General features: G+C 31.7%; 1 protein-coding gene across 4 annotated transcripts in view; it reads right to left on the reverse strand.

Moving 5' to 3' along the window:
• The window catches only part of LOC140445383 (protein DOP1 homolog), a 216,205-nt gene that overhangs the window by 11,922 nt on the left and 191,267 nt on the right, over nt 1-13,016 (reverse strand). For 2 of the 4 annotated variants that reach the window (XM_072537365.1, XM_072537363.1), the window contains exon 17: nt 3,983-3,994. The exons of the other annotated variants lie outside the window; for them this stretch is intronic. In XM_072537365.1, coding sequence (XP_072393466.1) covers nt 3,983-3,994 — 12 coding nt within the window. The remainder of the gene's footprint in view (nt 1-3,982; nt 3,995-13,016) is intronic. 4 annotated transcript variants of the gene reach the window in all.

Consider the following 13,016-nt stretch of genomic DNA (forward strand, 5'->3'; position numbering starts at 1 on the left):
TGTTCCATATAAGTGACATATGAAAGTTTCTAAGGTTTCAAAAACTTCATTACAATCGAAGTCAGTTTCACCAAGTTGGATAAAAGCATCTTGATACTTATTAAATTTAGCGCATGCGTCTAGAATTACTGATCTAAATGGAACGCGCATCATTATTATTTTAATATTTTAAAATAATAATGATGCAAAATTAATGTCCAAACAGAATTTGTAAAATTATAATTAACTAATGAAAAAAAATTCAATCAATTTGAAAGTTAAAAAAAATATTGAAAATATCTACGTACAAAGTAAATTTCAAAACTTAAAAAATTGATAATTCCACTATTAAATTGATTTTTATTAATAATTATTTGTAAAATGTTAAAGGAATTCTACAAATTGAATTTTACCTATTGATAAATAGAAATAATATATTTTGTATTTGATTATTAATGTAATAATAAATCAAATTTTTCTTATATCTGAACAACCATTATTTATGCAATATAAATTTAAAAACCTTTTTATCGTAATAAAAAATAAGTAAAATTACTATTTGTTATACCAAAAATATTTAATAGTTAACATTATAAAATTACTTTAATTTAATAAAATATCAAATATCAAACATTTATTCAATTAAAAATTAATTCGTAAAATATTTATATTTAAGAAAAAAATGTAATTTGTAAAGTAAATATGACTTTAGTTTGAAAAAAAAAACATTATCATAATATCATTTTAAAACTACAAAATATTCTATAAAAGATTCAGACGATGACGTAGTTTTATCAAATGTTTTAGAAAAGTTTTTCTAATTTTTTTTTCTTATCGGAAAAATCGTTTGAAAATTTTTGGAAAAATTCATGGTATAACTGACAGAAAATCGAAAGGATTCTACAAATTAGATTTTACCTCAAAAAATTACGAAAATTTTCATTTACGGAAATTTTTTTGGAAAATTTTGAGGAAAACTCTACTTGACGCTTTTCAGAATAGTAACAGAAGTGAGCATACAAATTTTCAAATCAATCGGTATAAAAATATAATAAAATCAGTTTGAAAATTGTTACCGAGACCTAAAATGCGCAGGCAAGTGGTACATTTGACCCCGTTTTATGGCTCTCTGTACCAACCCAGCTGTCCGCTCTTTTGGATTTAGAGTTTTTAGGGGCTAAATAATGAGCCATGAAAATGGCGGACATATTACTTATCGTTAATTTTTCCCCAAAAAATTGCAATTTCACCCCTGTCGGCCACCCCTTATGTACCCACTCTCGCGTCCGCCCTTTGGGATTTCGTCTGGTTATACCAAGATCTTACTCTGGGCAAATTTTCAGCCATATTATCGATCGTTAATTTTTCTGAAAAAAAATTACAACTTCATCCCTGTATAGCCCCCCCTGTACCACGAGGGGCGTCCGCCTGTAAGGCAAAGTCTTAACCCAGTTACAATGAATATATTCCAATAGAGAAATGTCATATTACTGATCAGTTCAAAATTTCGGCTCTATCTCTTGGACTATAAGGAAGCGATAAGTGGTTTGACAGCATAATAACTGCTTGTGTAGTCTAGTTTTCACAGTGATTCTAGGCAACCTATTTGGGTGGAGTTTTGACTTGTTCTTGAATGAATTCAGAATCCAGCAGCCCGCTGAAGTATTGGATTTTTATAATATAATTATTTGACAACCTTTTGTTGGCCAACCACCTAGAGCGGAATTGAGCCGAAATACATTGATTTCGTATGTTCCGTTTTAAATTCGTTCAATCTGTATAAACATTTTTTATCAACCATCTCAACTTCAAAGAAAGGATACCAGCACGATGGAAGGAAAACATAATAGTGCCCATCCGCAAAAAAGGGGACAAAACAAAATGCGCGAATTATAGAGGAATTTCACTCCTAAACACGGCATATAAAACCCTCTCAAACATCATTCTTAGTAGAGTAATCCCTTATGCTGAAAATGTCCTAGGCGAATATCAAGCCGGTTTTAGGCAAACAGATCAACAATAGATCAACTATTCACGCTGAGACAACTTCTAGAAAAGGGATGGGAGTATAACAGACCCATACACAATCTTTTCATAGATTGTCGACTGGCATATGATAGCGTAGAAAGAAGCCAAGTATGGAATGCCATGGCGGAGTTCTCAATACCAAAGAAACTCATTCGGATGACCAAAGTCTGTATGGATGGTGGAATATCTAAAGTACGTGTAAATAATAAACTGTCTGGCAGCTTTAAAATCAACAGTGGACTCAAACGGAGTGATGCGTTATCTCCACTAGTTTTTAAACTGATATTAGAGAAAGCCCTGAGGTCGGCCGAAATAAAAACAGAATTGCTATCGGTTCAAGGTCCCAAGGTATTACTCGCATATACAGATGACATAGATCTCGTTGGAGACTCCATCCTATCCACGAAAGACATCTTCAACAAGGTGGAAGGAGCAACAAATGAAGTAGGGCTGAAGATTAATGAAGAGAAGACGAAATATATATGTATAATAGAACGACACGAAGAGACAGAATAGGACAAAATGTGACGGACAACACCTTCAATTTCGAAAGAGTACAACGTTTTAAGTATCTGGGGGCCGTAATCACAGCTAACAACGATGTTACTGAATAAATAAAAGACAGAATCCAATCTGCAAACCGCTGTCTGGATAAGCTCATAAAATCAAAAAATCTTACCAGAAGTTCAAAGATAAAAATCTATAAATCCATCGTCAGGCCGGTAATAACATATGGATGCGAAACGTGGACCATGACCAAAGCAAACGAAGAAAAGCTAAGACGCTTTGAACGAAAAATACTTAAAAAAATTTTCGGATCTCACCATGACAGCACTCTACAATGACGCCGATATTGTCCAAGAAATTAAATCACAGCGACTAAGATGGGCAGGCCACGTGCACAGACTGCATAACGAGAGACTTGTAGACTGGTATGGGAGGAGATTCCCACAGGCAAAAGACCACTCGGACGTCCCAGAATGTGATGGAGAGATAAGATCCAAGCAGATCTCCGGAAAATGAACATTCCATTTGACCCTAGGTTGATAAAAGACCGAACAAATTGGAAAAAAGTTGTACAGTCAGCCAAGACCCACCCAGGGTTGTAGCGCTACGTGATGATGATCTCAACTTCGAATTTTTTCGAAGTTAATTGATTTTCCTTCACTTGAAAAAACGTTTCTTAGCTTATTTCAGATCCACCTGAAGATGCTCTGAGAGCGAAAGTACTTGTGCAAGATTTAATAGAAAACAGTGCTCGATATCTGCCTTTTATTTGAGTAAAGTTCATATATTCGAGCATTCAACGACATATTATTTAAATGTTAGTTATAATCTTTAATTATAGATCATTATTCAGAAAACAAAAACTACATTTATAGTTTTCAGTACTTGGGAAGCTGAGACCATCATTTTTTACTTGTTTTTTCGTTCAAGATTAGAGGACTGACCTTTTTCCACTATTAGAGTTCGTGGCACGTGTGCACAGGTTTTTCATGTAGGAATTTTCAGTCAATATGAAATTTCTAGCGTTTATTTAAACGTTTTCAATGTTTAGCTAGCGAACATTCAGCCGCCAGTCATCTCCTACCATTTTGTGAACCATCTACAAGTTCTGTAGCCTAGTTTACACTAATTTAATACAACAATTGTTAACATAAAAATCTACGGAACACTATCTAAGTTAACTTTGATATTAGTCGGACTGAAAACTTTCATATAAAAATATTGTACCAACAATAACCAAAGCTCTATTTGACAAAAGTAATTATTGACGACTGTAACACAACTCTTAAGGAGTTCGGTAATGTTAAGCTTCGTAATATCAGTACATGCAACTATTGTAAATTTTACCGAACAACGACCGCCACCTATAAATCTGATTGGGTACTTCTGGAACTTCTCCCGTAAACAAAAAGGAAGTAGTAAAGAAATGCGAAAAGCGTTAGTAAGGATATATTTAATAATTAATTACCTGTTGTTGGACCTGTTGCATCCAGCCACCACAGCAAATCACAAACAAATAAATTTATGTTAATTACTTTGTACTCAGGGTATTATACTAGGAAATTTTCAAGTGGCGGTATTTTTATTTCAATAATGAGAGCATTTGCTAAAGTATTTCAAAAGGTAGCCTATATCTTAATAAAAGCGTTAAATAATAAATAGCAGAGCAGAGAGCTTAAACAGTGGAGTGTCTGACAATCACACAGAAGGCCTTGTTTCGATCCCTGCCCCATGCAAAACATCTAGAAATTTTTAAAATATCTAAAGGTCCCAGGTCTTATATTATATAGGACAGTTGAAGAGTGGCACTGACTCTCTTACTGTCACTATATATCGTAGAATAAACTGCAGCAACTGCACTAGCAGTATCAAGGGAGATTATTATTATATTATAAAATACATCAGTTTCATACAAAAATATAAGTTAAGTAAATAGTTCCAATACAAACAAAGTTTTTGGTGGACATTCCATCAAATTTTTCACATAAGGGAACGTTCTGATTACTTGTAAGGTGTAATACACTTCTGAATTTGTTAAAATGTAAATGCATGAATTGATGCTCCATATCCAGAACAATTGGTAACTCGTGAATACTCCGATTGCGATGCTGACGAAGAACAAAGGAAGACTGCACAATATTGCAGTAATAGAGCAATAGAGTATATGTGATCGAGAACAAATTAGGAAGTGGGGAGAGCGTAGTGAATGCCCACGTTTTCCTCAAGGGTGATAGTTAAAGTTCCCAGAGATAAGAAACTATGGAATATACTGTAATAATAGAAAACGACATTTATTTTAATTAACAAATGCATCGCTCTGAAAAATAACACGCCACTTAAAAATATTTGTTAAAGGAACAAATTGTTGTTAAAACGTGCACAACAATTTATTAAAAAAAAACAAAAACATCAAATTAAAACTAGTATATAAATGTCATAAATACTCAATTTAATATACTGCGCATGCAAATATATTTGTCTAAAACCAACTGTTTAATGTTTAAATAAAAAACAATATCAATGCTTTTGGAATTCTGTTTGTCCTCCATATTAGAATGTAATCTGTTCGTTTACTCAACTTTTTATATACTTCTGTCTACACATCTTTTACATCTTTTTACAACTACATATCTCTGTAAGGTAAATCTTTTGCAAATTTTTCTATGGATGTATGCCCATTTAACTGATTTTAAAAGAACTGATGATGTGTATGTATTGATATACGAAGTCTTCTTTAATAAAGGATGAACTAGCAAGTATCCTTTCTTTTATACTCCAAATTTTGACCGACAACCCTCAAGTATCGTATCGAACTACATATTGTATCTAAATTGACGGTCGTACTCCATTTCCGATACAATATAAACTGTTTTTTTTTTCTTGGAGAATACAGTCAATTTATTGTGGGCTAAAACTAAAACCCTTTGAGTTTAGTCAAGGTTTCGGAAATTTTATTTCCTTTCTCAAGACAATCTAAAAATGAAAGTTTACAAAACTAATATAAACAAAAAAAACTTACTGCTCGTGGTTACTAAATGATACATTAACTTTGATAAACATGAAGAATTTAAATAACATAAAAATTAAACAAATTACAATTTAAAACTACACTAGGGGAGACCGGGTTAGTTGTTACAAGGGACAGGTTGTTACATTTAATTTTAATCAACTTAACGAGACGGCAGCACCTTTAACTCGACGTAGTCAATGCGGTGCATACCTCACTACCTCTTGGCGAACTTTGGTTAGTGTGGTTTAAGGCTCTGACGTAGACCGACCATTTTTGCGTTTTTTGTAACACTCCACCATCAAGTACGCCACCACAAGTTATCAACAAGGAACCAGACCAAGATCCACAACCTTCAACTTCTCGCGCTTTAGTTACAGGACTTATTAGTCCTAAAGATATAAAAGCAAGCATTATTATAGCAGGAGCATCTGAGAAACTTAAAAGCGAATAAAAAAGGAAAACAAAAAGTCAAAAGTGCAATTGTTTCAAAGAAAGAGATGAATAAAATGGAGAATGTTTCCGCATTATATGTTGTGATTCGTACACTAACTCAAAATCAAAAGAAAAATGGGTGCAATATGTAGACTGTAAGGGGTGGATGCATGAACTTTGCAGTGACGGTTTTCCAATTTTTGTAAGCATACATTGCCAGTATAATTAGTCTAAAACTGATTTAAATAATTTTTAAAATAGTTTGTATTTTAAATTGGGGGATAATTTGATATAATTTGCAATACTACACAAATATATATTTTTTCCTTAAAGTGGCAAGTTTCTTGTAAATTTAATATTTAAAATAATTAGGTGCCTATTTTACATATTGAATGCACAAAACAATAAAATGAAAAAATTGTAACAACTAACCCCGGTCTCCCCTACTATTATAATTTTGACAAAATAGTCATTTGATGTTAATTTGACATCACTCAAATGTCGTTTGACTGATAAAATAATTGGGTAGGTTGGGAAAGAAATTACCGAAAAATCAATCTATAGCAAAATGATAAAAAGACATATTTTCTTGGTTAAAAAACATTCGTGAATGGACACAGATAACAAATGCAGGACAATTATTCCATATTGCAGAAGATCGAGAAGCCTTCGCAATGGTGATCGGCAACGTCGGATAATTCTGACATGGGACGCGAAGAAGAAGAAGTTAATATAATAATATGTGTTAGAGAAAAATAAGATAGGATAGGTAAACCTTCTATCTTCTCTTCTCGTTGTTAAATGATATCTACCTGCAGTTTTCTGTTATGATTAGTGCTAAAAATTAATTTATTTATTACACCCCTGGGATAACCATTTTCTAGTAAAATTTCTCTTAATTTGGTGAGGTCATAATTTCACTACCTATGTGATAGTTTACATTTTCTGTTCTTGTGACCTAAAATTAGGTTAATTTTCATTATGTACGAATGTTGAGAAATATAATGAATACATCTATTACTGCATAAAGGATTCCTGTACCATTGAGTGCGAAGGACATTATTAGAATCTCGGTGAACTAACAAATCTAAGAAAGGTAAGCAATCAATTATTTACCTCTTTTTCGTAAGTAAATTGGATACCTTCATTCCCAGTATCCTCAATTTTTTTCGATGGTAAAGCCAAAATTGTTTAATTTTTGTGTTATTTAAATTGTTCAAGTTTATTGAAGTTAATTTATTAATTAGTAACCACAAGCAGTAAGTTTTTTTGCTTATATTAGTTTTGTCTAAATGTAAACTTTCATTTTTAGATTAGCCCAAAATAAATTGACTGCATTCCCCAAGAAATATATAATACATAAAACATAGGCCTCATCAGCCCATCTCATTTGCGGTCTTCCTCTGCTTCTCATTCCTAACCATGGTCTCCATTGTTATATTTCGTGGTTTCATCTTTTATCCTTCAGTAGGGCATTGTGTCCTGCGAAGCTCCATTTTTAATTGGCAGCATGTTCTCCTGCGTCTTTTACTTTGGTTTTTCTTGTAATCCATTTGTTTGTTTTTTTGTCTACAAGTCTCATCTCGAGCATTGATCTTTCCATCGCTCTTTGTGTCTTTACTATTTTATCCATATTAGACTTGGTGAGTGTCCACGTCTGTGAGTCATACGTGAGTATAGGGAGGATACACTGATCGTAAATTCAGGTTTTCAAATATTGTTCTATTTTAGTGCTTTTTAAGATCCAACTCAGTTTTCCAAATCCTGCCCGCGCTAACGTTATTCTTCTGGTAATTTCGGCAGTTTGATTTTCTTTGTTAAATTTCATTATCTGTCCCAGGTAGATGTATTCGTATTACGTAACGTAAACGTTATTTTTCTAATGTTCGGTGTATTTGTCATTATTTTTGTTTTTGCCAAGTTTATCTTAAGACCTACTTTTTCCGAAGCTTGAAATAGTTGCGTCATCATGGTCTGTAGTTCTTGGAAACTTCATCAGCGTATGTCAAATGACTCAGTTTTCTTCCATTAACATTTATTCCTTTATCTGCCCAGTTAATGTCTTTGAACACGTCTTCTAGTCCAAGTGTGAATAGCTTGGACGAGATAACATCTTCCTGGTAAACTTCACGAATATAAATCTGGTGACTTACGAGTGAGAATTTTACACATATTTGTTTAATATTCAACTATGATTCCCAAAACCTAGATCATTCAAATATATTGAGATGTGGTGTCGAAGAAAAATATGTGGAATAACTTTGACTGTCATAAGGACAAACTCAAAATTCCTAAAGAAGGTTAACACCTGCGTATCTTCTTCTTTTCTTTATATCAGGTGGAACAATACCTGCAGACGGTAGGTCAGGAGATGTTTGTACCACATTCGAATCTTTCATTAAACAAGAAGCCCTGGGCTCTAGATAAGAACCATTCACTTTGTATGAGAGTTTAAGGATTTTCCATGACTATAAAAGATGCAGGTCAAATCTATAAAAGATGCAGATTCCAATTTTATCTTATCCAATAATTTGTCCCAATCTTTTGGGCATTAAGCGCCCTGATATTTTGGATGTTGAGGTTATTGCTCGTATAACGTTTTTTCTGTCTGTCTGGATTCTCCTGTGTACTTTTGCATAACAGTTAATGTTACAGGCTCTCGTTAATCAGTACTCCAGCCTGAACGCAGTTAATTTAACAACCGTGTCACAGCTCCCCTTCAAGTAATGGGACGTTTCTGCGGTACGATGATTTTGCTGTGTCAGCACTCTAGTCTTTTAATGGATAAATATTACCAAGATACGTCAAGTTTGTCGGTGTTTTCTGTAAGAATACTCGTTCCCTTCTTCGTTTGGTACTGTCTCTTTTAACGATGTTGATAATCATTATGGTCATTTTCACTTTTTACACTACAGCTTTGAATAGTTCTACAGAACTGCATCTATACTAATTTCTTATGATTGTATAACCGGGAAACGCGTCTTATAATAATTATCCTTCCTTGTATTATTATCAAAACTTTTGATTTTTGTACCGATATTATGAGAAATGGTAGTTCTTGCTTAGCCTGCCGACCATATTATTTAGAAGTAGATATATGTTAGCTCTTGGACCTCCCTCAGAGTCAGGATATTCTCTTGTTCCCTTGCAGCTGTCGGCTTGGATAAGTCCCCTCGAAACAGTACGATGGGGTCACTGCGTCGCTCTAGCTTCGTCTTCAGAAATATATAAACTTTCTTTGGTCACATCAATTGTGTCGATAATATAGATGCTAATGCTTCATTGAAAACGTTGGCGAAAAGGGAAGTAGAGGGCAATTACCAGTCAGATACACTGACAAAGTGCAGAAATAACTTTATACAAATTTGACCAATGCAGTAATATTAATTATTTGTATAATATAATATACATAATATAATATCTAAATTTGTATTTATATTTTTCAGCTTCTTTCGAGTGCCCTTTCCATAATGCAGTCCAGTAGTAGTCGTATACAGCCCTAAGCACAAACAACAAAGTTTAAAAAATACTCGAAGCATTGCTAGGTGCAGCAAATGCAAAGCTAACGTGGCTACTGTTACATGATACGGAAATAAAAGAACTAAAAAAAGAAAAATATTGTTCTACAGAATACAACAAAAATATGGTTCTAAGATGTGACTGAAGAAGTTACGAAAAAAAGCAGTAACAATTTTTTATAATTTACTAAAAAATTTCACGTTTTACAAAATAAATGTATTTACTTAATAGTTTACGACATTAAGGTAACTACACTAGATGTAAAGATTTGTCTTAGGTAACACTTGATTTAAAAGCTAATTATTTCTTTTTTCCTACTTTATTTAGCGATATTTTACTAAAAATATTATCTTTATTGTGATGATTTTCATTAAAGAATGTGATGGTATTTTATAAGTATTTTCTTAATAAAAAAATCTTATTTCTGAATGGGTAATATAGGAAGACGACTTAGTTTGGTTTTTCTCAGTTTACACTCACTCTCTAAATAATTATTTAGTTTTTGTAAAACATTGTATTGTTTTGTTAAAACAATAATTATTCTCGCCATGTCTTTTGGTTACTCTTAAAATATAAAGTTGCACATATAACAAAATTTAGTTAATTACATACATTAGCGACATTTAAAAATATGCATGTTTATATTCGTATAGGACGGTTACATATATTTGAGACAAACATATAAACATGATCTAGACATGGCGTATTAATGAATATTTAATTTATAACCAGATATACGCTGCTTCGATAGAATCACATTTTTATGTTTGTGTATTTAACCTTATGCTGTTTCAAGATAGTGTTCAGTTCATGTTTCATGTTTCTCTGTATTTACAAAAATACGAATTTTTTAGTATCAATTTCGTATTATTTATACCTACTTACATTTCTTGTCATGTAAGTCAGTACTAACCTTTTTTCAACGGTTCACGAAGCATCTTATCGCATTCGTCACAAATATGTGTAACCAACAATAACAGAACAATGCGTTAATTTTTTAATTAGGAATTATCCACGTTAGTTAATCAAATGTCGCAAACCATTACAAAATGGCTGTAAGTTTTTTATACACGGCTGTTTATACGTTATTCAATAGGATACGATGTGATAAACTTATTTAGAAAAAATGTAGGCAATGATATTCTCCATACTTGGAGAATATGTGGAATTCTACAGGGTGATTAATAACTACGTGGTATAGCAAACATACAATTTTTTAAATGAAACATCCTATATATTTTTTCAAGTTTATATTCTCATAATTCTTGTTCTTATAGTATATATATATATATATATATATATATATATATACATATATATATATATATATATATATATATATATATATATATATATATATATATATATATATATATATATATAGAGTATTTAACAAGTTATGATCATTTTTATTTCAAAATCCCTATGAACTCAACACCATGTATATAAAGAAGTAATGCATAAACAATTATTTATGTTATATCATAAATTAAATAATATATTGTAGTTTTTAAATTAAGTTTAATTGAAATCAATGACAAAAATTTGTATACAGGGTGAATTACAAAACAAAATTACGATTTTCTCAATTTTTTTAAATGGATCTCCCTATATTTTATTTTTTAGAAATATTGTATTTATTTACAATCTTTTGTAAGTAGAAGTTAGTATTGAGTATTGAGTGATAATATAACAAAATTATTTTTGTTCAACAAGTAACCAATAAAAAATAAATATATAAACCATAACAATATTCAATGAATGTATCCATAAATGGGATATTATGGAAATATCATATTTCCCTAATGAAATACAAGATTCCTAAAATTACTACAAGATAATATGTTTTGTATAATATTATAATAATATAAAAAGATTATTTTTATTCATTAAATAATTCACCACAAAACAGAAAGCAAAACAATATACAATTGATGTAACAATTTTTAGATTGTTGTATCAACAGTATTCCAAGCCAGGAATTTTTAATAAAACATTCCTAACTGCCGATTGTGACGCGCAGTTATTAATAAGTAAAAGGCCATTTTGTGTCAGTGTCAAACGTAAAATAGTAGGCTTTGACAAAATGACAGTTTTCATATTATCAAACCTTAAACTCATATTATTACCTTTTTAATCATTCTGTGTGGCTTGTCTTTATTGTTAAAAATGAATTTTTCTGTAGAAGAGTTAACAGATATGATCTGGGTAATAGGAGAAAGTTCGAAAAATTGCTTACTTACATCCAGAATATATCATGAGCGAAATACTGAGCGAAGGAAGCCAAACGCAAGAGCTTTTGAAAAATTAATGGATCGTTTTGTTTGCACTGGGTCAGTTGTATATGAAAAAATGAGATAATTAAAACTGGTCTAAGTAAAGAAAAGGAATATGATGTACTGCTACTGATCTCAACACTCGTGAAATTTCACGTCAATATGACTTTGTAAACCTTTGTAAACATAAATTGCATCCTTACAGCATACAGTTACATCAAGAATTGACAGTCGATGATTATCAACGCAGATTAGCTTTTTGTCAATGGTCTCAGCAGCAAGTGCAAAGAGACCGATTTTTTTTTTCGATGATGTGCTTTTTAGAGATGAGGCTACATTTCACAAAAATGGAACGGTGAATCGGCATAATTTTCATTACTATGCATAAACCAATCCCTATTTGTTAACACTCATAGTCAAACTAGATAGTCTATAAATGTTGGTATTGTTGGCGATTATGTGATTGGCCCACATTTTTTTGACGGTCGTGTGAATGGTGCCATATATGTGGATTTTCTAAATAATCATTTGCCAATACTACTGCAAAATTTACCATGCTAATGCCACATCTTCTTATAATTTTTGAAACGGAAAACAGAAATACCGCTTAATATTCGACAACGAATGTGGTTTTTACACGATGGTGCTCCAGTTCACCACACTGCTCCTATTTACAATCATCTAAATAATAACTTTCGTGAGAGGTGAATAGGCAGAGGAGGACCAACTATTTGGCCACCGCGATCACTGGAATTCTCCAAAATTGATTTTTTCATGTGGGCTATATAAAAGACCTTGTATACCAGAAGCCTCCAACAACGCCAGATGAGATGAAAAATAGAATAAGAGAAGCTTTCAATAAAATTAACTTACAAATGTTAAGAAATGTGGCTCGGTCATTTGAATATCGGTTACAAACTTGTATAGACGTTGATGATTGACATTTTGAACATTTACTTTAGACTTATTACTTTAATTATTACATTAATTGTTACATTAATTACATATTATTATGGTTTATATTTTTTGTCAATTACTTATTGAACAAAAATTTAATGTATTCCCGAAATTTGAAGAAAACTCCATATATCTAGGAAAATAATGAGTTTAAGTATAGGGAATGCTACATAAAAATTAAAGAGTATCATAAATACAATATTTCTAAAAAATAAAATACAGGGTGATCCATAAAAAAATTCGAAGGAAATCGTAATTTCGTTTTGTAGTTCACCTTGTATACAAATTTTAGTCAATGATTTCAATTA

Source organism: Diabrotica undecimpunctata, chromosome 7, assembly GCF_040954645.1.
Source record: "Diabrotica undecimpunctata isolate CICGRU chromosome 7, icDiaUnde3, whole genome shotgun sequence".
Lineage (NCBI taxonomy): Eukaryota > Metazoa > Arthropoda > Insecta > Coleoptera > Chrysomelidae > Diabrotica > Diabrotica undecimpunctata.